The following is a 22,562-nucleotide window of genomic DNA, read 5'->3' on the forward strand; positions in this document are numbered from 1 at the left end:
AGGAGCTGATCTTCATCCTGAACCACTCCAGTGAGAGCTGGAGATCATGGCCTGATGAAGTGAACAGAACCACATCATCTGCACAAAGCAGTGACTCGATCCTGTGACCACCAAACCAGATCCCCTTGATGCCCTGACTGCGCCTAGAAATTCTGTCAATGAAAGTTATGAACACAATCGGTGACAAATGACAGCCCTGGCGGAGTCCAGCTTTCACCGTGAACAGGTCCGACTTACAACCAGAAATGCTTACCATACTCCAATACCGATCATACAGGGACCGAACAGCCCATATAATGGGGTTCGGTACCCCATACTCCCAGAGTACCCTCACGGGATTGCCCGTGGGACATGGTTCAATGCTTTCTCCAGACCCACAAAATGTAGACTGGTTGGGCAAATTCCCATGCCCCCTTGGTGACCCTGCCGAGGATGTAGAGGTAGAGCTGGTCCACTATTCCATGACAAGGACGAAAACCACACTGCTCCTGGATCTGAGTTACAACAGCCCGACGGACCCTCTTCTCCAGCACTGCTGAATAGACTGTACCAGGGAGGCTGAGGAGTGTGATCCCCCTGTAATGGAGCACACCCTCTGATCCCCCATTTTAAAAAGGGGGGTCACCACCCTGGTCTGCCAGCCCAGCTGCACTGTCCCCCGACATCCACGCAATGCTGCAGAGAGGCTTGTAAGTCAGGACAGCCTTATAGCATCCAGAACCTTGAGGAAACCAGGGCGGACCTCATCCACACCCGCAACTGGAGTTTTTTGACTGCTTCAGCAACTTCATCCCTGCAAATAGGTGCGTCTGCCTCCAGAGTTCCCCTGACCTTGCTTCCTCATTGGAAGATGTTTTGAAGGGATTGAGGAGGTCTTGCCACTGATCTACAGCATCTCGAGTTGAGGTCAGCAGCGCCCTGCTCCCACTGTACATAGTGTTGAAGGAGCGTTGCTGCCCCCCCTTAGGCTGCCGAATGAGTGACCAGAATCTCTTCAACGCTCTTTGGATGTCATTTTCAGTGGTCTCCCCAAACTTCTCCCACACCTGAGTTTTTGCCTCTGCACCCACCAAAGCCGCATGCCGCTTGTCCTGTTGGTATCCGTCAGCTGCGTCCAGAGCCCCACAGGCCAGAAAGGCCTGCTAGGACTCCTTCAGCTTGACAGCATCTCTCACCACTTGGGTCCACCAGTGGGTTAGAGGGTTGCCACCTCAACAAGTACCAACCGCCTTATGGCCGCAGTTCTGGTCTGCCGCTTCGACAATGGAAGCATGAAAAATGACCCATTCGGACTCAATGTCCCCTGCTTCCCTTGGGACGTGGTTGTAGCTCTGCCAGAGGTGGGAGTTGAGACTCCCTCTGACTTGGGACTGTGTCAGATGTTCCCAGCAGACCCTCCCGTTACATTTGGGTCTACCAAGTCTGACTGGCAACCTCCCCCACCATCTGAGCCATCAGGTGGTGATTAGTCGACAGCTCCACCACTCTCCCCACCTGAGTGTCCAGGACATGTATCCGCAAAGTCTGACAACACGACCATAAGGTTGATCAAAGAACGGTGGCCTAAGGTGTGTTTGTGCCAAGTCCGCATATAGACACCTTTTACGCCTGAACATGGTTGTTATGGACAATCTGTAATGAGCACAGTAGTCTAGTAACAAAACACAGCTCGGGTTCTGATCTGGGGGGGCCGCTCCTCCCAATCACACCCTTCCAAGTCGCACTGTCTTTGCCCATGTGAGCTTTGAAGTCTTCCAGTAGAACGAGGGAGTACCCAGTAGAAGCAGTGCCCCTAGGGACCCAAAGGGTGGGTAAACTAGTCGGAACCTCTCAGCCTTGTGCACCAGCATGTACATGATACATTCCATGCACCAAGAGGCAGCTTCTATACCCGAGGGTCGGACTGCCATGATCCCCCACTCACCACCACCACCACTCTGGTACCCTATTTAAAGAGGGTTTCAAAGTGGAAATATTTTTATGCATTTGACCTCATTCATACTGTATGTACTGCTTATCCTGTACTCAGGGTCAGAGGGACCCTGAAGCCAACTGTCATAGGAGCAGGGCCACATATCAAGAAAAACAGTCTCATTCACACATCTGGCAAATTTTGGGTCTCCATTTAACCTTCTGCATGTTTTGGGATTGTGGGAGGAAACTGGAGAACCTGGAGGAAACCCACGCAGACACAGGGAGAACATGCAAAATTCACTCAGAAAGGCCTCCCGTGGGATTCGATTCAGTCTTTATTGCTGAGGTTGTAACGTTAAGTACTGCACCACTGTGCCACTTTTATTTTGGAGTGTGACCCTAAAATAACAAAATTACAGTAAAGGCTTTGGTCTTATCATTTAGGGTGCTTTGACATATAGTCAAGAGCCAAATCGTGTTTAATGTTCTCTGACTAGTTAGTCTACCTCACTAGTATAGAATGCCATATTATATGATGGAACATGAAGAATCATTCATGACAAACGCAGTGAAACATTAGGCAGATGATTGATACAGTACAGGAAAACATGTTCTCTTTAAGGTAGACAGGAATTTCCTAACAGGTTTTTCTTTGTACAGGAGTATGTGCGCCTGATAAGCCCCTGGTGTCAGGTGAACATTGGTTCCTGCCACTTTGTGCTGGGTCAGTGTTACCTTGCTAATTGTGAAGGCCAGAAGGTAGGTTCACTTTCTGTCATGATGGCAACAAAGCGCTTCAGTTCACTTAGTGTTGTTTCCTATCAGGCTGTGCAGTGCTTCCAAGAGGCTGCAACTGAGGTGGAGAAGGAGGAGTTTTTAATTAAACTGACTGGCGGGGTAGATGACGAAGCTCTTACAACACCCAGACTGCAGTACTACAACAAGGTCTGCTCATCCTTAATAATAACCATTTGTTATCAAATTGAATGGGGATGGTTCAGTAAATTTTTATTTTGATACCTCATGCATTTACTTTTTTGTATCGCTGGCGCTTATGAAGAAAGGAAATCTTATAATCTTACTATGGTGCAGCGTGGCACAGGAGGTAGAGCAATCGTCTTTGAAATTGAACATTCCTGGTCCGGTTCTTGGCTCCTCCTAGTGTGTCGAAGTGTTGTTGAGCAAGGACCGCTGAACCTAACTGCTCCCCTGACACTAGTGGACAGCAGCCTACAGCTCATGGTTCATCCATGATGGGTTAATTGCAGAGAACGAATTTCCCCAAGAGTGATGAATAAAGGATAAGTTGTTGTTATTATCATTAAGTCTGGAATCTTAATCTTCAGTATTGAATTTTCTTTCGCTTTCTTACTGAATTTCAGATTGTTTGAAGTACAGGATTTTTTTTCCTTTGTGACATGGCATTCTTAATTCAAACTGAAGATCTGTCTTTGTTGTTTCTTGTTCATCAGTTCTGGTGTTTATAATTAATCCAAATGGTTAAATTGATATGTTCAGGTGCTGCGGCTTCTAGAGGACATGGGCCTACCTGAGTTAGTGATACAGGTGGCTTCTCTGGCTATATCTGAGTCCATCAGTGACACCAGCAGTCAGGTAACCTCTGGAAAAGGCTCTTTTCCTACATTTTGATTTATTAGCAATGTGACTCAACAGAAAGTAGCTCAAGTAATTGGCTTAAAAGAATCATAAAAATCTTTGCTGCATGACTCCGCAAGATGGGGTATGATCTAGGTAACTTACTAGTTACGAAGTTTCAACTACTGACCACCTCTGAACTGTAGTGATAATTAGAACATGATTTTATTTTACAACAAGAATCCATTCTCTGGCTCTCTGACTAAACTGTTTGCTCTTAGGCATCGCTGTGGACAAGAATTTTCAAACACCATTTGGACCTTGGACACAACAGTGAAGCCTATGAAGCCCTGACCCAGAATCCTGACTGTAGCATGTATGGCTTATGAATAACCACATTAGTTCTATTACCATAACGAGTAAACAAAGTAGTTAGAATCATGCCAACACAAGAGCTGTTCATGCAAACTTTGTGTCTTGGTTCTTTGTGCTGTTTGGACTGGTTCTATATTCTGCTTGTATAATGTTATTGTACCCAATTCATTCACTTTGCAGGCAATTGGATTGCCTACGTCAGCTTGTTGTGGTTCTGTGTGAACGATCGCAACTTCATGATTTAGTCCAGTTCTCGTACATCAATTTGCATGATGAGGTAAACTATTACCAAATTAAAGTTATTAATGTGTTTAGATATTTTAATGATCTTGAGTGATATAGTTCATTGATTGAACATTTCCTTCAGGTTGTGGGTATCATAGAGTCCCGGGCTCGGGGACTGGACCTACTTGCCCATAACTACTATGAGCTACTGTATGCTTTCCACATCAATCGACACAACTATAGGAAAGGTAATGTGCAACCTTTGTCAAACTCATGACATGAGTGTCAGACATCTCAAAATGACAATTTAACTCATTTTGTAACTGGCTTGTATAACCTGTCTTAAAGTGACATGTACCACAATCTGCCCTTGTGTTTTTAGCTGGGTCAGTGATGTATGAGTTGGGTATGCGTCTTAGTAGAGAAGTCCGCACTCTTCCAGGCCTTCAGAAGCAGGTCAACTGTTACCTGGTTGCCCTCAACTGTCTCCGCCTAATTAGGCAGGAGTACGCCTGGATCATCCAGCCTGTGCCCGGTGCTGCGGTACAAAATCACATAAACTTGAATAAACACATAAAGCAACACGATGTGCATATATTTGTAAAATAAGGTTTATTTAGTTAAGTTTCATGTTGTCCAACAGTATGAGCGTGCTGGAGCTTCCCCGAAGAGAAACTCTGATGGCGAGTTCACTTCTGAAGTAGGTAAGTGAACAGCAAAACTTTGGTTGTGAGTTCTCTGCTGAAAAGAATGATGCAGACCTGATTGTTTCAGTGCAGCTGCTGTCAAACCCTCATTTTATTTGAAGAACATATTCTGACTGTCTCTGTCCTCCTGCAGTAAAACATCAGGTCGACATTCTGGAGATCAAAGATCTAGAAAAAGAATACATTCTGGCCCGTAGCCGCTTGACACTGGCTGAGCTACACCCAGCCTCTGCTGCCATTGCTGGTATGCCTGTTGTGTGACCTGCCACCTCCCTGACATCTGTCAAATGAGACTAACAGATTATAGTCTCTGTCCTCTCAGGAAATGCAACAGCAGTTGAAATGACATCCTTGCTGGTACAAACAGGACTCTTTGACTGTGCTCTGAGTCTCTGCCAGACCTTCAAACTGCCCCTGACCTCTGTCTTCGAGGGTCTGACCTTCAAGTAAGTTCAGAGTTTCTGGTAGATTGGGGCCATATTCTTATAACTTCCAATTCCAACTACTTTCTCTTTGGGACAAAATAAATGAAAAATTTTGAATAATATTTTCTGAGCAATTTATCATACAATTGAGACCAGTCGAGAAATGGATATTGTTTCTTTTGTGCGTATGAATTGTCATTTGTTGTTTTAGGTGCATCAGACTTCAATTTGGAGGAGAAGAGTCTCAAAATGAAGCTTGGAATTGGTTGGCCTCGAACCAGCTCTCATCTGTTGTAAACACCAAAGAATCTAGGTCAGAGGTTCAGAGTTGCTGAAACTGCTGTTTTAGAACAAATTGGATTGATCTGATTCATCAGTGTAACCTAACTAGCACTTTAGTTTTTGTAACCGAGGTATTGAGTGGGAAGGTGCGTAGCACACAAATCAGGAGACTGAGCTATAATTTTGGTGTGTCTGAGAACAGGTTGATTTGGATGTGTTCAGAAGCTTCTTCTTTTGACTTTTCCCTTCAGGGGTCGCCACAGCGAGTCAACTTTCTCCATTTAACCCTATTCTCTGTATCCTCCTCTCTCACACCAACTACCTTCATATCCTCTCTCACTATGTCCATAAATCTTCTCTCTGATCTTCCTCGAGACCTCTTGACTGGCAGCTCCAATTCCAGCATCTGTCCACCAATATATTCTCTATCCCTCCTCTGTACATGACCAAACCATCTCAGTCTGGCTTCTCTGACCTTCTCTCCAAAACATCTAACATGTGCTGTTCCTCTGATAGACTCATTCCTGACCCTATCCATCCTGGTCACTCTGAAAGAGAACCTCAACATCTTCATCACTGAAACCTCTAGTTCTGCCTGCTGTCTTTTGGTCATTGTAACAGTTTCTAGTCCATACATCATCGCTGGTCTCACCACTGTCTTGCACACCTTTCCTTTTATTCTGGCTGAATGTCTTCTCTCACATAGTACCCCTGACACTTTTCTCCATCCATTCCAACCTGCTTGGACCCATCTCTTCACCTCTTTTCCACACTCTCCATTGCTATGGACTGTTGACCCTAAGTACCTGAAATCCTCCAGCTTCTTGATCTCCACTCCATGTAGCCTCACCGCTCCACCCGAGTTCCTCTCATTCACACACACATATTCTGTCTTGGTGCAACTAACTTTCATTCCTCTCCTTTCCAGAGCATACCTCCACCTCTCTAGATTTTCCTCTACCTGTTGTCTGGTCTCACTACAGATCACAATGTCATCCGCAAACATCATGGTCCATGGAGATTCCTGTCTAACCTCATCTGTCAGCCTATCCATCACCATCGCGAACAAGAAGGGGCTCAGAGCTGATCCCTGATGGAGTCCCACCTCCACCTTGAACTTCTCTGTTACCCCTACAGCATACTGTACCAGTGTCTCACAGCGAGCATACATGTCCTGCACCAGTTTAACATACTACTCTGCCACTCCAGACTTCCTCATGCAATACCAGAGCTCCTCTCTTGGCACCCTATCATATGCTTTTTCTAGGTCTACAAAATACAATGCAGCTCCCTCTGGCCTTCTCTGTACTTTTCTATTAGCATTCTCAACACAAATACTGCATCTGTAGTACTTTTCCTAGGCATGAAGCCATACTGCTGTTCACAAATGCTGACTTCTGCTCTCAGTCTAGTTTCCACTACTCTTTCCCATAACTTCATTGTACGGCTCATCAACTTAATCCCTCTATAGTTGCCGCAATTCTGCACATCCCCTTTATTCTTAAAAATAGGCACCATCAACCTTTGTCTCCATTCTTCAGGCATCTTCTCACTCTCTAAGATCCTATTGAATAATAGGTACATCATCAGGACCAACTGCTTTTCCACTCTTCATCCTCTTCAATGTCTTCCTCACTTCACTTTTACTATTTTGTGCTACTTGTGGTCTACAATAGTCACGTCTTCTACCCTTGCCTCTCTTTCATTTTCCAAATTCATCAGTTCTTCAAAGTACTCTTTCCATCTTCCCATCACTCTCCATCCTTAATAACCCAGACCTGTTGTACATCCTTTCCATCTTTATCTCTGTTTCGCCAACCTGTATAGATCATTCTCACCCTCCTTACTATCCAACCGAGCATACAAGTCATCATACGCCCTTTGGTTTGCCTTTGCTACCTCTATCTTTATCTTTCGCCGCATCCCCCTGAACTCCTGTCTGTTCTCTTCAGTCCTCTCAGTATCCCACATCTTCTTTGCTAACCGCTTTCTCTGTATATACTCCTGCACTTCCTCATTCCACGAGCTGTAGTTGTTGTCCAATCATCTGGAAGCTCACCCTGACCACCCAGACCCTTTCTCAACTCCTCCCTGAAAACCATGCAACACTCCTCCATTTTCAGCTTCCACCACTTTGTCCTCTGCTCTGCCTTTGTCCTCTTCATCCTCCTTGTCACCAGAGTCATCCCACAAACCACCATCCTATGCTGTCTGGCTAGACTCACCTACAACTACTTTGCAGTCACTGATCTCTGTCAGGTTACCTCGTCTATACAAGATGTAGTCTACCTGCGTGCTCCTACCTCTGCTCTTATAAGTTACCCTATGTTCCTGTTTTTCCTGGAAAAAGGTGTTCACTACAGCCATTTCCATCCTTTTTGCAAAATCTACCACCATCTGTCCCTCTGCATTCCTATCCTGGATACCAAATCTGCCCATTACTTCTTCATCCTCTCTATTGCCTTCACCAACATGTCCATTGAAGTCTGCACCAATTACCACTCTCTCATTTTCTGGGAATATTCTGCATCACTTCATCTAACTCATTCCAGAACTTCTCCTTCTCTTCAAATTCACATCCCACCTACGGGGCACAGTCACTAACAACATTGAGCATCACACCTTCAATTTCCAGTTTCAGACTCATAAGTCTATCTGACGTTCTTTTCACCTCGAGAACATTCCTAACAAACTCCTCCTTCAAGATAACTCCTACTCCATTTCTCTTCTTGTCAGTACCATGATAGTACACCCTAAAGCCTGCTCCTAAGCTTCTAGCCTTACTACCTTTCCATCTGGTCTCCTGGACACACAGTATATCCACCTTCCTTCTCTGCATCATGTCAACCAACTCTACCTTTTCCTGTCATAGTCCCGACATTCAGAGTCCCTACACTCAGTCCCAGGCTCCTTCCTTTCCTCCTCTCTCTCTGCTTCCGAACACGCACTCTTCCTTTTCTTCTTGTTCTTGTTCTTCGACCCACAGTAGCCCAATTTCCATTAGTACCCTGTGGGTCATCAGTACCAATGGCAGTCGTTGTTAACCCGGTCCACGACCGATCTGGTCAGATATGGTTATGGTTGACTTGCATGTTTGGTTTTGGCAAAAGTTTTACGCTGGATGCCCTTCCTGACGCAACCCTCTGAATTTATCCGGCCTTGGGACTGGCTCAGGGAGACACTGCTCCGTGCCCCCCAAGGCAGGCTTGGGGAGACAAGGGCCAGTGCCGCCCTGAGGCTGCATTAAGGATGTGTTCAGAAGCTAAATAGTCTTTATGATCATTTGGATTGATCAGGCATATGTTTATGGAATGATGACTTCCTAGCATAAGAATGAACTGTGATATCTGTCCTGTCTTGGAGGTCATTATGTCACTTTGCTTTTGAATACTTTCAGCAAAATCTTTGGAGAAGAGTTGAGACTCTGTTTTTTGCTTTCTTCAGTGCTACAGACGAGGCATGGCGCCTGCTGGCGTCCTACTTAGATTGCTTCCACTCCACTAATGGACTCCACTATCGCTGTGTCATTGAAAAGCTGCTGTCACATGCTATCCCTCTGCCTGACTGGCTGATCAAATCTTATAAGGTGAGATCCTGGCAATTGGGGAGGAATTGAACTTCAGGTTGTGATACAGTAACCCCTCTTAACACACATGCACACCATAAGACATACAATGATATTCACAAACTGTATTAAAGAGATTTTTTTTATTATGTTCTCTATGGCAGTGGTCCCCAACACCTTTTTGCTACTGCGGAGAGGTCAATGCCATAAATACATTTATAAAGAAAATGTTATCTTCATGAACATTTCAAATATTTAAGAATATAGAGTCAATGTCAAGAAACCTTAATATTTCTCATTTCACATAGAGCTGTCTTTCTCTCAGCTTCTGCATGCTTGTGTTCCTGCTAAGACTCACAATCTTTCCTCTCCTCTCGACCACTGCTCTGACTCTGGTGATGTTTAAACATTTCTTCAAAAAAAAGATACGCCACAAATACATTTTTAAAGAAAATTTTGTTTTCAAAATACTCCAGGGGCTTGTCTTTTAATCCTGGGTGCTTGGTCTCTAAGTAGCAAAGCAGTTTTGACGGCTTTATTGCCTTGTTAGAGAGTTGGTTGCCACCTATTATGCAGAGTGGCTTGGTATGTGAGAATCACCTACCGGGTTAAAACCATATGTCAAGTAGGATTCCTGGTATTGTCTGATAAAGCAGTCTTTTTTTTCTTGGAGGTAGGGTCTTCTCCTGTCTCTTCACTGGGTATTTTCCCCTTCGCAAAGAAACTCTCCAAAACTCTCTGTTTCTTACTCATTTTGGTAGCTTATGGGTTCAATTTTGGCGCACAAGTGACCCAGACATCACTGGGACAATAATTTTTCAAAATAAAAGATCGTCCAGACTCAGAAAATACATAAAGTGGGAATAATTTATTATTTCTTGTGCGGCCCGGTACCAATTGATCCATGGACTGGTACCGGTCTGCAGCCCAGGGGTTGGGGACCACTGCTCTATGGTATTCTTTACTTCATGTTGGCACAATTTACCCACACTAACACATAAATACTATTTTTTTGTTTCTTTGTTTTACTTCAAGCAATATATATTTTATTTATTTGAACTGAGTCTATTAACCTTGACAATGGTAAATTCAACAGCCAAGGAATTATACAATATCTTGTCCATCCATTTTTCACTGCTTATTCTGGGTCTGGTTACGGGGACAGCAGCCAAAGCAGGGATACACAGTCTTTCCCCTTGCTGGCCACAAGGTTGCACTCTTCGAAGGATAACCTAAGGTGTTCCCCAGCCAGCTGACAGACATAGTCTCTCGTCCAAAGTGGCTGTTTTTGCCTTGGTAACTATTGAAGCTATATGCTTCTGTGCCTGCTGGTACTGTCAGTATCCTCCAGAGACCCTCAGGCTAAGACGGTCCAGTATGACTCCTTTTCAGCGTGATAGCATCCCTCACTACCGATATCCTCTAAAGGGCTCAGTAGTTACCGGTACCACCTTGACAGGCACCAACGACCTTACGGCCACCTGGACTTGATGTCCCCAACTCCCTTGGGACATGGTCAAAATTCTGGCGGAGGTAGGAGTTGCAACTTTTCTGACAGGATACTCTGCTGTGATGTTCCTAACAGACCCTACATTTGGGTCTGCCAAGTCTGACCAGCATCCTCCTTCACCATCGGAGCCAACTCCAAGGTGGTGATCATTTGACAGCTCTGCTCCCTTCACCCAAATGTCCAGAAATGCAGCTGCATGTTCGATGACAAAACCAGAGTCGATCATCAAACTGTAGCCAGAGGTGTGCCGATGCCAAGTGTACATGCACACCACCCTTATCCCTAAACATGGTGTTTGTTATAGACAGTCCGTGATGAGCACAGAAGTCCTATGCAATTGTCTCAAAATGCATGTATATGTTGAAACTCATTCATGTGTTAATCACAGGCTATTTGTTGCGTGGTCTCAGTCTGACAGTGGATTACTGACCCTTTCCCTTCAACTTTTTGACCTAATTTGTCATGTTTCTCTCTGTAGGAAGTGGATACAGCAGCTCTGCTGCGCCTCTTCCTGAACTATGACCTGCTAGATGCCGCTGCTGAAGTGGTAATAGAGTATGTAGATGCTCTGCTGGGAAGAGGACATCAGTACTTTGGAATCCAGGTATAGTGGAGCAAATAAAGACCCCCAGAGAGACAGTAGAGGAGCCAAAAAGGTCCCTGTACAATCAACTAGTACATGACACTTTTATATAATCAAACAATATGGTAACCAGTAAAGATCCCAGCAGTGGAGCTCGTAAGCATCCCAGAGGAACCCATAAAGGAACATTAGGAGTACGCATACCAGGAAAATCTGCATACCAATCCAATGCGTCTGTTTCAGGCGCCATTGTCTGCTTCAGCTGCATCAGTGTGGCTTCCTTACACGACCATTGATTTACTGCTGCATGCACTCAGTGGAAGTCAGACCAACAGGAAGGTGAGTCTCAGGGTATGCTGTGTTTTTGCCTAAGAAGTCACTGCCGTTCTTTGTTAACAAAGAAGCTTTTGTCGATGATCCGTGACTATTCGGGATTATAATTAGACTGTACTTTGACGATCAGTCCTTTTAACAGTTAATTGGTCATATTTGATGCTAGTCCCCTCATATGCCCCCCTTTACAGTGCCAGAGGTGTTAGTAATTATGATTTATGTTTTTCTTCTCATGTAAAATTATCTGAAATGAATAGAATGATGTTTGAAATAATTGTTGTCTCCGCAGACTTATTCGAGAGTTCGAGAAAAACTGGATGATTACCACAAGTTGTTGGATCAAACAACCAGAGTGAGGCTTGTGGCTAGATAAAAAAAATAGAGGGCTGTTTTTTTGAATGACTTTTTTTCTATTTGTGAAGTCAATAAAGTTTTGAAAGATGTCATTTTTGAGGTTTGTGTCTGATTACCAGATTTTAAGAATCTTGTATTGTGCATTTTAATCTGAAATCAGACACTGATAACATTGACAGTATAAAAGCAAGACTTGTACTCCTGCAGTGCATAACACCTCCCCAGGGATATGGATAAAAGAGCAGTGATTTTCAGCCACTTTGTTTATGAAACAGACAATACTTTTAAGCTCTTGCATTCTGTGACACCTACATTGTCCAGACAGGGGCCAATCCGATGCTCATATGCCCCCTTGCTGGAGTAGTAATAGGAAGGGACTGCTTTGGAATGTGTGGCTGTAGACATCCAGCCCCCTTCCTGGTTAGAGTATAGGGTAACGCCATTTTTGTAGCTATGGATTATTTTCACTGGCTGAGTAAGGAACTGATTTTCATCCCTGCAGCTTTACACTTGGCTACAAACTACTCTGGTGAAAGTTTAAGAGCATGGCCAAGTGAACCATATATCTGCAATCAGAAGAGACCCAATCCTATGGCCACCAAACTGGATTCCCTCAACTCCTCGATTGAGTCTACAAATTCTTTGTATAACCATAGGGAAAACCACACAGACCCTATAGTCTAAGGTTCGACTATCCAATGGACCCTCTGCTGCATGGCCAACTAGACCTTACTAGGGAAGCTGAAAAGTGCCTCTATAGTTGGAATACACCCTCCATTCCACCCTCTAAAATAGGGGTATCACTACACCGGTTTGTCGGCCCTCACTATTCTTTTTGCACGTCAAGCAACACAGCCCCACAACATACAGATACTTTAGTAAAATCCTGGCAGATCTATCCAACCCGGATGGCCCTGCATCTGAGTAGCTTTCTACCACCTTGGGGACTTGGAAAACTGAAAGGAGAGAAATGGAGGTTAGCTGCAAAAAGACAAACTGTGGGAATGAGAAGGACCCAAGTGGAATGATGAGGCCTCAGGGAATAGATAAAAAGAAGGTGGAGTGTCAACAGCCCAGAGCAATGTAAGGTGGGGGAAGAGGTAAAGAAATGTGTACTAGCAGGTTGGAACAGGTGGAGAAAAGTGTTGCATATAATGTGTGATTAAAAAATTAGCAAGAATGATTTAAAAACCTTCTTTTACTGCTGCCTTGAACAAAATGCAGCCTCAGGGGGGCACAAGTCAGTGCCTTTGAAATAGTCCCAATCCCAGGTAAATGCAAAGGGTTGTGCCAAGAGGATCATCCACTGTAAAACTTATACTTCAAATCAAATATGCAAATCAATCCAAGGACTCTCATACCTTGATCGGGCAAGGCCAGGGTTGACAATGGCTGCCACTGGTGCTCTTAACCGACAGGGTACCAGTAAAAATTTGGCTACTGTGAGTCGAACAAGGAAAATAGGAAGTCGTGTTCAGAAGCTAGAGAGGGAGGAGGAAATGCAAGTCTGGGACTTTGAGACTGGGCTTTGAATATTGGGATGAAAGAGAAGTGGAGCAGGAGATTTCTTGAAGATGGTACTGTACTAGTGACAGCCTATTGTAGCAGTTACCAGTTTTTCATTGTTTATTTGTATGTAGCGCTTGTAGACTTGGACCTGTAAGCACTACACATCTACTGAGGCTCGGGAGAGAGGTATGGCATAGGTATCTCACAAAAGTAATAGGGACCGTTAAAGTTAATTGAACAGTAAACAAATTTATTGACTAAATGAACAGGAAAAAGAAGAACTCCTCGAAGCAGCAGCAAAAATAATATAGTCCTTTGACCAAAAATAAATTTCAAACAATATAGCCCCAAAAAATGTTTATTATCCAATGACTGAGTTGAGCCAGTAGGAGTCCTCTTATTTGGTGTCTTATCTTGTCAAAGTGATTCAATATCTGAGGAAATCACACGGTTGGCCACACTTGCTTTTTTGACCATCCTCAGTCTTCACTGGGCTGGGCTCAGCATCTTGGATTAGAATTGCTCACCAAAAAAAAACAATCTACACAGAGAGCAAGAATAATGAATGATTCCATTCTGATTATACTGTTATACATTCATGTAACTAATAACCAATGGTTGCGCTGTTATGCAGCACCAGCAATTAGGGCAGGGGTCGGGAACCTTTTTGACTGGGAGAGCCATGAAAGCCAAATATTTCTAAATATATATCATTGAGAGCCATACAGTATTTTTAGATTATAAACATTAAGTATAGGAATCATTAATTACTTTTAATGCGACTTCTGGCACTGCATGGATTTGTTCGAAGTGTCGCTTTATATTTGACCGTTTCATCGATGCAATATTATCACTGCATATTAGACAAACCACAGATCCAAATGCAAATACTTTTGTCCACTGTCCTGGGATGCACAGTGATCATTGTATTTTTTTTCTTTTTGCCATCTTTTCTGTTACAAGGATAAACTAGTTGGCTATCTGATAAAATTGATTTCTTCACCTTGACCCAGACATGCTCAGAAGTCATTGGTTCCCAACCCGACCAACGGGTGACCCGTGAAATTTATCTTCAAATCTAATTTCTGTTTACTTTAAAATGAAAGCATTATGAAGAAATGTCACTGGCTTGTGCCTCCCTGAGGGTCCATTTAGACCAGTGGTCCCCAAACTACGGCCCGGGGGCCCAATACGGCCCGCCTCCACATTTTGCCCAGCCCCTGAACAATACCAGAGATGCCTTATTATTTGCTTTATGATTATAAAATCATAATACAAATATAATCATAATGAAATCTACTGGGATAAAATCCATTCTACAACCATACTGGTAGTGAAATGTGTTGTGGTGGTAGGTGTTGGTATCAGTTTGGTTTCATGGACTGCTTGCTTTCTGGTTTTCACAGTGAATTTAATATGAGAGAGCTGCAAACAGTTGTGTTCCTTGTTTTTTTTTTTCCTTCTGTGAAATACTTGAAATGGGTTATTTGGTCATCATTTATTTAATAAATTGTGTTATTTATTTCATTAAAAATGTTATTTATGTTCTGATTTTTTTTCCTATCAAGATCCCAGAAAGGGTTAAGAGACCTCTGCGATCGTCACACTTTTTGTTACAAACTGGGCTGGCTTCTCCGTCAGAGAAGGAAAAAGTTATTTGGCCCTTGCAGGAAAAAGTTTGTGGACCCCTGATTTAGACACTGTTATCCTCAACATCCCAATTATGTTTATCATTCTTAGTATTAAATAATGATCACAACCATCAACATTATACTTTTTTCATCCTTCACATTGTTCATAAACTCCAACCCTCCAAAACATAATTTCCAACTTCATTCTATAATGGTACATAAATTCTGTTTCATAGAGAACAAGAATGACCACAGTCTGGCAATATCACGGGCCATGTCTTCAGTACCTGCACGACCATTTTCACAATTTTCAAGTAACATACTTATTGTCACTAGAAAATCTAAGAATGTTTTCCTATAAAAGAATATTTGTTTACATAGTTAAAAGTGTAAAAGGAATATTGTTATAAGGTTTTGATTAATTTCTAAAATGGATCTTTTGGGTCAATATAAATTATACCCTCTGACATGTAGTCATTTTCACAGACCAATTGTGTACCATTTTTCCTCAGACTCTGAAACGTATAGACCCATTCACAGTAATGACGACTCCACAACCCAGAGGAGGAGTGCAAAGATTTTACCGAGGTAACCAGAAGACAGGCAGATTCTCAGTGACTGGGTGGCTGGGTTGGTAACAGGAAGGCCGCTGCTGCTCTTGTAGAAAATGACGATCTGGCGACAGAGTGAGTGTGGAGCTGGTAATGAGTTGCCTCTGTGTATCCAGGTGAGGTGAGTGAGCTGACGAGGTGGGTGGGCCTGGATGAGGCGACTGAGATGGGACCAATAGAAAAACACTGAAGGAATCATGACAGAATCTTCAGCCCAATCGGTCAACATGCAGGCTGTTGTGTGCTTTTTCTTCACATCCCCTTCCCAAAAAGACAATCCCTTGGAAATTGATGAGCCGTTAGATGTACTTCAGGTTGGGGATGGAATTCTGAAACACTCCTCTTATTTGCCCAACACTGGCATGCAAGAGTGTATGTGTGTGTTTGTATGTCTTGGGGAGGGGTGTTGGAATGTCTCTACAGACAACCAGATCCAGATGTAGAGGAACACATGGAAATTCTTAACATATTGGAAGAGAATTTGAATAACTGGTAATCTGTCAGAAGTGCAAGATGACTGAAAACTTTCAGACTTGTTCCTGCTATTTGACATTGGTTTAACACAAGCAATCATATGTCTTGAATTTACATGAAATATCACACACACACACACACACACACACACATACACACATACACACACACACACACACACATACACACACACACTTGCGTCCATGCAGGCATTCAATATAAATTTGTTACCCATAGTTTTAATAAAATGAATTACCGTTATTATTGTTATAATCTCTTTCTCTCCACTGCTCCCTTCAGGGGTAGTCATCTGCATCTTCTCCTTTCACACCAACAAACTTAATGTCCTCTTTCACTGTTTTCACAAATCCCCTCTGTGATCATGCATAATGATTTATTAAATCGTTTTGCATAATTTACGGCGTTTGCATTTTTGTGACCGGATGTAGTTTCTAAGCGCCAGCGCTGTTGTGTCGTACATATGAGGGTGGGGGGACAGAGAAAGAATTCAGTTAAATCCTGTGTTGGAAAGATTCCTGGAATTAGCTGTCTACTTGATATTCTAGAATTGGTCCCAAATCTTGAAATTTGAATAAGAGGTATTAAATAATCTGGTTAATTTTTGCTAGTTTTGGAATAGTATGTCCTTGTCGGATTTCAGCGAGGAAATTTGCGGTGGATTTTAGATCCTGATGAAGATGTTGGAGGTTCAGCTCAAGCTATTGGTCGGTGAGTCTCAACTGAAAACGGATAAGGTTTGGGTAGTTGAAATAAAGTTCTCATTTGCTGTCATTATAATAACAGTAATAATAAACTTCGCATTACATCAAAGGTTCGTGAATTATTAGAGACAAATCATTCAAATAAACGGACATTTATTGCTCCGCTCCTCACGACGTTTCTTTGTGAGAACCCAATCTGCCAAGCTAACCAACTATCGACAGTTGGTCTGAAGCTTTCCAACTTCAGTGTTTGAGTTTTTTCCAGTGAAATTAAAACCATTGGGGGTATTTGTAAATCAAATATCAGAAAAGTAAGCCCAACCATTTCTTTTTTGTTTGTTCAATCAATTCCCCCAAACTGTGTCTTAATATGGGTCTTATTTGTGAATAATGAACCAGTGATTCACATGGTGAATGTCCTGGTAGAAATTCTCAGTTACCTCAGCAATTCATCTGCCTCCTGTCTCAAACCATGTAAAATGGCCTGGAATTATTTTTTTGAAATGCAGCTTGAATATTTTCAGATAAAATTCTAGACATCAATAAACACATAATCCATAACAAATAGGCACCTTTCTGGGATTTAAAGAATTCACCAGTAAGCGAGAGTTTCTCAAACTAATATGCATTATCAGGTAAAGCAGGCTCATCTAAAATACAGTGGGGACGGTGTATACAGTGTAAAATACAGTATTATATTGTAGCGAGTCACAAATGTTGAGGTTTATGTTGGTGCTTATTTTCTGTGTGATTTGGGGTTGCCGGGAATGATGTGGGTGTGATTTGGGTGCAATTAATTCTGTTTTCTTTTTAAAGCTGGAATAGAGCAGGAACAGTTAGTTATATTAAATGCTCGTGTGGCGTGGCCCTGGCCAACAACTGCTATTGCTCATTAAACAGACGTTCTACTGTCTACCGGGTGCTTCCCTGACTAAAATGTTACAATATTGTGGACATTGTGATTGGCAACACGGGCAATTTCTGACATTGTCAATGCAACAGCGTGTAGTTCACCAATCACTGTCTGAACAACACCACCTATGGTGGGAACCGTATCAGCGACTCACCACAGATTAATTAATTAATTTAATAAATTCATTGTTTAACCTAACTATTTGTTAAATAAATCCTTTTTTCCCAAGCTCTTCAGGTGCTCACTGGAGCCCAGTTGAGTTGGGCCTTGCTTGATGAGGCTACAGATGTCATGAGGCTCCTGGAAATGAGTAATGTCTGCACCGAGGGAAGTTGCTATCCTGCAACAGGAGACCTTCTGATCGGCCGAGCCCAACGGCTGTCATCAACCTCCACGTGTGGTCAAAATCAACCCGAGCCCTTTTGCATCGTCAGCCACTTGCAGGTATGCACACACACACACACACACACACACACACACACACACACACACACACACACACACATGCGCACACGCACGCGCACACACACACATACACACACACACACACACAGTCACAAGTAAAGTTACACCTTCATAAGTAGACAGAGAGAAAAATTGATGTGCATATCATTAGATTCAGTCTCATTTTGGTAACTTTTATCCATGATATTGTTCTTTTGGATACTATCCTCAGCCCGTGAAAAGAAGGCAAGGTTGGGAATGTAGATCAAATGGTTAATTGAGAGCTTCGCCTTTTGGCACAGTACCTTCCTTACCACAACAGAATGATGTAGAACCCGCATTACTGCTGGCACTAGACCGCCTGTTTATCTCTAGCTCCATTCCTTCTCATCCGGGAACAAGACCCTGAGACCACCAAAGCGGATCCCTTCAATGCCCTGGCTTGACTTAGAAATTCTGTCCATTAGGGATATGAACAGAATCAGGAGCTCCAGTACCCCATACCCCCAGAACATACCCCTAAGAGCTCCTTGAGGGACACAGAATGCCTTCTCGTAGTCCAAAAAGCACATGTGGACTCGTAGGGCAAACTCCCATGAGCCCTCCATGACCCAGCTGAGGGAGTAGAACTAGCCCACTGTCCCCAGGATGAGAACCACAATGACCCTATAAATCCAATGTTCTAATGACTGGTGGTTTCTCCTCTCCAGGACCCCCAATAGACATTTTCAGGGAGGCCGAGGAGCGTGATGCCCCTGTTGTTTGAGCATATACTCCAGTCCCCCTTCTTTGCTGTAGAGGCATGTCAGCCAACACAGTCTCACAACATTGAGAGACTGCAGGAACTCAGGATTTTCTGGCACTGAGGAGCTTTTTCTCAACTTTAGGCCCAGACAAAGGAAACCCACAAACTCTTGGAAGGCATGGGATTGAGGAGGTCCTTGAAGTCTTGTATTTTCTGGACTATAAGTCATTCCGGAGTAAGTTACGCCAGCCAAAATATTCATAATGAAGAAGAAGAAAGCGTATTTAAGATGAACTTAACTATAGGTCGCATTTTTGGGAGGAAATTTATTTGATAAAATCAGAGACCAAGAACAGACATTTCACTTTGAAAGGCAAGTTACAGTGTAATGTCCGAGTAGATGTTACCAATAACGATTCACCATTTGCAAGTTAAACCTTATCTTTATTAGAACAATTATAACAGTTAAGCAACAGTGGCTCCACTTAATTTTTTCCGTCTCAGAGCTCTCTCTCCTCCCATCCCGTGCCCTCGCTCTCTTTCATCCCAAAACACATTCACAACCAGCAGAAATCACAGAACTCTGAATATTCCTCTGTGTAGCATGAAGCAGTAATACCAAGAAATTCCCCCTGTTAAGTAATTGGCAACTACCTGGACGTGTAGACATAGCTGCACCATTGACAAGCCTCTTCGGGCAGCATGTTGTTCAAGCACCCATCTGTGAACTTTTTCCTCTAGTTATGTCCGTCTAGCTTAGCTTTTAGCCCGCAATTTGCTTTTTTTAATTTCTTCATTGCAATTGGAATATCCTCCGCTTTTCGCCAGTCCCTCACTAGTTTCTCGTGCATCCCAAATTTTCTGTCTGCTGCTTGATTACCATTTTCAGCTGCATATTTCACTACTTGCAGCTTGTAATCTGCAGAATATGATATTCCTTTTGGGGGCATTTGCATTCAGTCTTTCTCAGTTGGTCTTATAATTGATGTGTAAATTTAAAATTTTCCGTTGTAAAGTTATAGGAGCTGCAGATACTGGCACACAAGCCTAGAAACCATGAAATAAAGTGTGACTTATAGTCTGAAAAATATGGTATTCCCACCACTGTCCTACAATTTCTCAAGTCCAGTTCAGCAGTGCTCCAATCCCACCATACACGGTGTTGATGGTACACTACGTGTCCTTCCTGAGCCGCCGAATGGTGGACCAAGATCTCCTCGAAGACACTTGACAGTTAATCTCCATGGTCTCCCTGCACTCCTCTCACGCTTGCGTTTTTGCCTTGCCACTGAAGCTGCATTCTGCTTGACCTGCCAGTATGTATCAGCTGCATCTGGAGCCCTACAGGACAAAAAAGTCCAATAGAGCTCTATCTCTTCTCCGTCTCAGCGTTATCTCATCCCAAAACACATTCATAGCCAGTAGGAAATCACAGAACTCTGAACATTCCTCTAAACAGTACCACAGGATATTTTCAATAGTAATGACAATAACATAACATATTAAGAGCTATTCAGATAACTATACCAAAAACAACATAGCATAAAAGTTTACCAAACTCTTGATCTCACTCCAAATCACTAAATCTGTTTAATTTTTCCTTGTCAGCGTCAGTTCTTAGCAACTTGGCAAACTTGGGAGATAAAAAGTACTCCGTTTCCTCTTCTGCGTGGCCTTTTTTGGGACATAGCTGTCTGTGCTCAGATAGAGGTGGTTCCGTAGCATGAAGTGGTAACACCAAGAAGGTCCTCCCGTGAAGTCATTTATATTCATCACCTCGGCAAGTATCTGGGCATGAAGACGTAACTGCACTGTTAACAAGCCTGTCCCAGTAGCATGTTGTTCAAGCACCCATTTGTGAACTTGTTCCTCAAGCTTTGGCCATCTAGCATTTAGCCTGCTATTCACTTTTTTTGCTTTCTTCATTGAAGTTAGAGTATCCTCCCCTTTTGGCTAGTCCCACACTGGTTTCTCGCTTAGTCCAAAACGTTCTTACTGCTGCTCAATTAGCGTTTTCGGCTACATATTTCACGACTTGCAATTGTTCAACACCTTGCCTCCCTCACATCCCCCTCCTCCTTCCCACCAGTGGTAGCTTCCAAGGACACTTCCACTCACCTCACCTCACCATCTCCTCAAACCTGGATGCAACCACTATCTGCCCCCCCCTTCCCCCGCCCATCCATAACTGACTCGGACACCCCCCCACCCCCCACACCACTCCTTCCCCCCGAGCACAGACATGGGCACTACCGGCCCCACCGACCAGGAATTTCCACACACTGCCTCCCCACCCTGCCTCCCCATCTCCTCAATCCCGGATACAAACACAACCACAGACAATGCCCCCCCTCCACCACACCATCCCACCACCCTGAGTACAGACATGAGCAAACACTTCCTTCCCCCCTTGAAACTTCCACAGACATCCCCCCCAGCCCCCTACTACTTCCATGGGAACATTAACATACAGACAACCCCTATCCCCCCCTTTCCCCCGCCTACCAGCAGTCCCCTCGGTCAGTATCCCCCCACATTATTGCCCCGCATCCCCCTGAACACTGATGCAGACACTCCCCCCACCCTCTCCCCATCCACGGCCTCACCCTCACCTCCAGCCAGGTGCAGAGGGAGTTCTCCACGTTGAGGCAGAACAAAGCCAGTGAGCAACATCTGCCCCAGGGTCCTCAAGGTGTTTGCTGGGCAGCTTGGTGGGGTCTCCCAGCACCTCTTCAACCTCTCTCTAAGGTTGCTGAATGTGCCTGACCTCTGGAAGACCACCTGCTTTGTCCCAGTACCCAAGAAGCGACGGCAGAATTTTCTCAATGACTACAGGCTGGTGGCAGTAACATCGCATGTCATGAAGTCGTTCAAGAGGCTTGTTCTCCAGCACCTGAAAGACTTGCTATCTGCTTCCCTGGACCCTCTGCAGTATTTGTACAGGCAACACATGGGTGTGGTGGATGCAATCATCTTCCTCACGCATAGGGCCATATCCCAACTTGAGGGTAAGCACCGTGTGAGTCACCTCCTTTGACTTCTCCAGTGCCTACAAAAGCATCCTAACTAACCCCCACCAAGGACCAGCTGCAGAGTACGCAACTTCACCCTGACATCACTGCCTGGATCCTGGAATACCTCACAAGATGGTCGCAGTATGTTTGGGTGAATGGCTGTGTTTCTAAATGCTGTGTTGTGCAGCACAGGAGTGCCCCAAGGTACTGTCCTGTATCCATTCCACTTCAGCCTCTTCAGCTCTGACTTCCAGTACAACTCTGGTTCCTGCCACCTCCAGAAGTTCTCCGATGACTCTTCCATTGTTGGATGCATCAATGATGACAACGAGGAGCAGTACAGAGGTCTGATCATGAGTTTTGTTGAGTGGAGCAAGCAGAACCACCTCCTACTCAATATCTCCAAGACCAAGGAGGTGGTTGTGGACTTCCAGAAGAATCAGAGGAGATGGGAACCAATCACCATCCAGGATGAAGAGGTGGCCATAGTGGATTCCTACAGGTACTTTGGGGTCTACATAAACAACAAACTGGAATGGTCACACAACACTGATGCAGTCTACAGGAAGGGTCAGTGCAGGATGTTCTTCCTGAGGAGACTGAGGTTGCATGGCATCTTTAGCGGGCTCC

General features: G+C 43.9%; 2 protein-coding genes across 2 annotated transcripts in view; both read left to right on the forward strand.

Moving 5' to 3' along the window:
• nup160 (nucleoporin 160) overlaps window positions 1-11,958 on the forward strand; it is a 29,915-nt gene extending 17,957 nt beyond the window's left edge. The window contains exons 20-34 of the mRNA XM_086158329.1: window positions 2,575-2,673; window positions 2,740-2,859; window positions 3,433-3,528; window positions 3,792-3,886; window positions 4,066-4,162; window positions 4,253-4,358; window positions 4,493-4,653; window positions 4,754-4,814; window positions 4,951-5,061; window positions 5,140-5,263; window positions 5,454-5,555; window positions 8,969-9,110; window positions 11,078-11,203; window positions 11,426-11,521; window positions 11,805-11,958. Of these exons, the coding sequence (XP_086014455.1) occupies window positions 2,575-2,673; window positions 2,740-2,859; window positions 3,433-3,528; window positions 3,792-3,886; window positions 4,066-4,162; window positions 4,253-4,358; window positions 4,493-4,653; window positions 4,754-4,814; window positions 4,951-5,061; window positions 5,140-5,263; window positions 5,454-5,555; window positions 8,969-9,110; window positions 11,078-11,203; window positions 11,426-11,521; window positions 11,805-11,888 (1,620 nt within the window). The 3' untranslated portion in view covers window positions 11,889-11,958. The remainder of the gene's footprint in view (window positions 1-2,574; window positions 2,674-2,739; window positions 2,860-3,432; window positions 3,529-3,791; window positions 3,887-4,065; window positions 4,163-4,252; window positions 4,359-4,492; window positions 4,654-4,753; window positions 4,815-4,950; window positions 5,062-5,139; window positions 5,264-5,453; window positions 5,556-8,968; window positions 9,111-11,077; window positions 11,204-11,425; window positions 11,522-11,804) is intronic.
• A 4,633-nt stretch (window positions 11,959-16,591) lies between these two features.
• Window positions 16,592-22,562, forward strand: part of LOC147227986 (laminin subunit beta-1-like) — a 47,495-nt gene continuing 41,524 nt past the window's right edge. Inside the window, exons 1-2 of the mRNA XM_086158605.1 lie at window positions 16,592-16,823; window positions 17,959-18,173. Coding sequence (XP_086014731.1) covers window positions 16,787-16,823; window positions 17,959-18,173 — 252 coding nt within the window. The 5' untranslated portion in view covers window positions 16,592-16,786. The remainder of the gene's footprint in view (window positions 16,824-17,958; window positions 18,174-22,562) is intronic.

This window comes from Fistularia commersonii, chromosome 13 (assembly GCF_037954325.1).
Source record: "Fistularia commersonii isolate RoL2024-O1a breed Wild chromosome 13, RoL_Fcom_v1.0, whole genome shotgun sequence".
Classification (NCBI taxonomy): domain Eukaryota; kingdom Metazoa; phylum Chordata; class Actinopteri; order Syngnathiformes; family Fistulariidae; genus Fistularia; species Fistularia commersonii.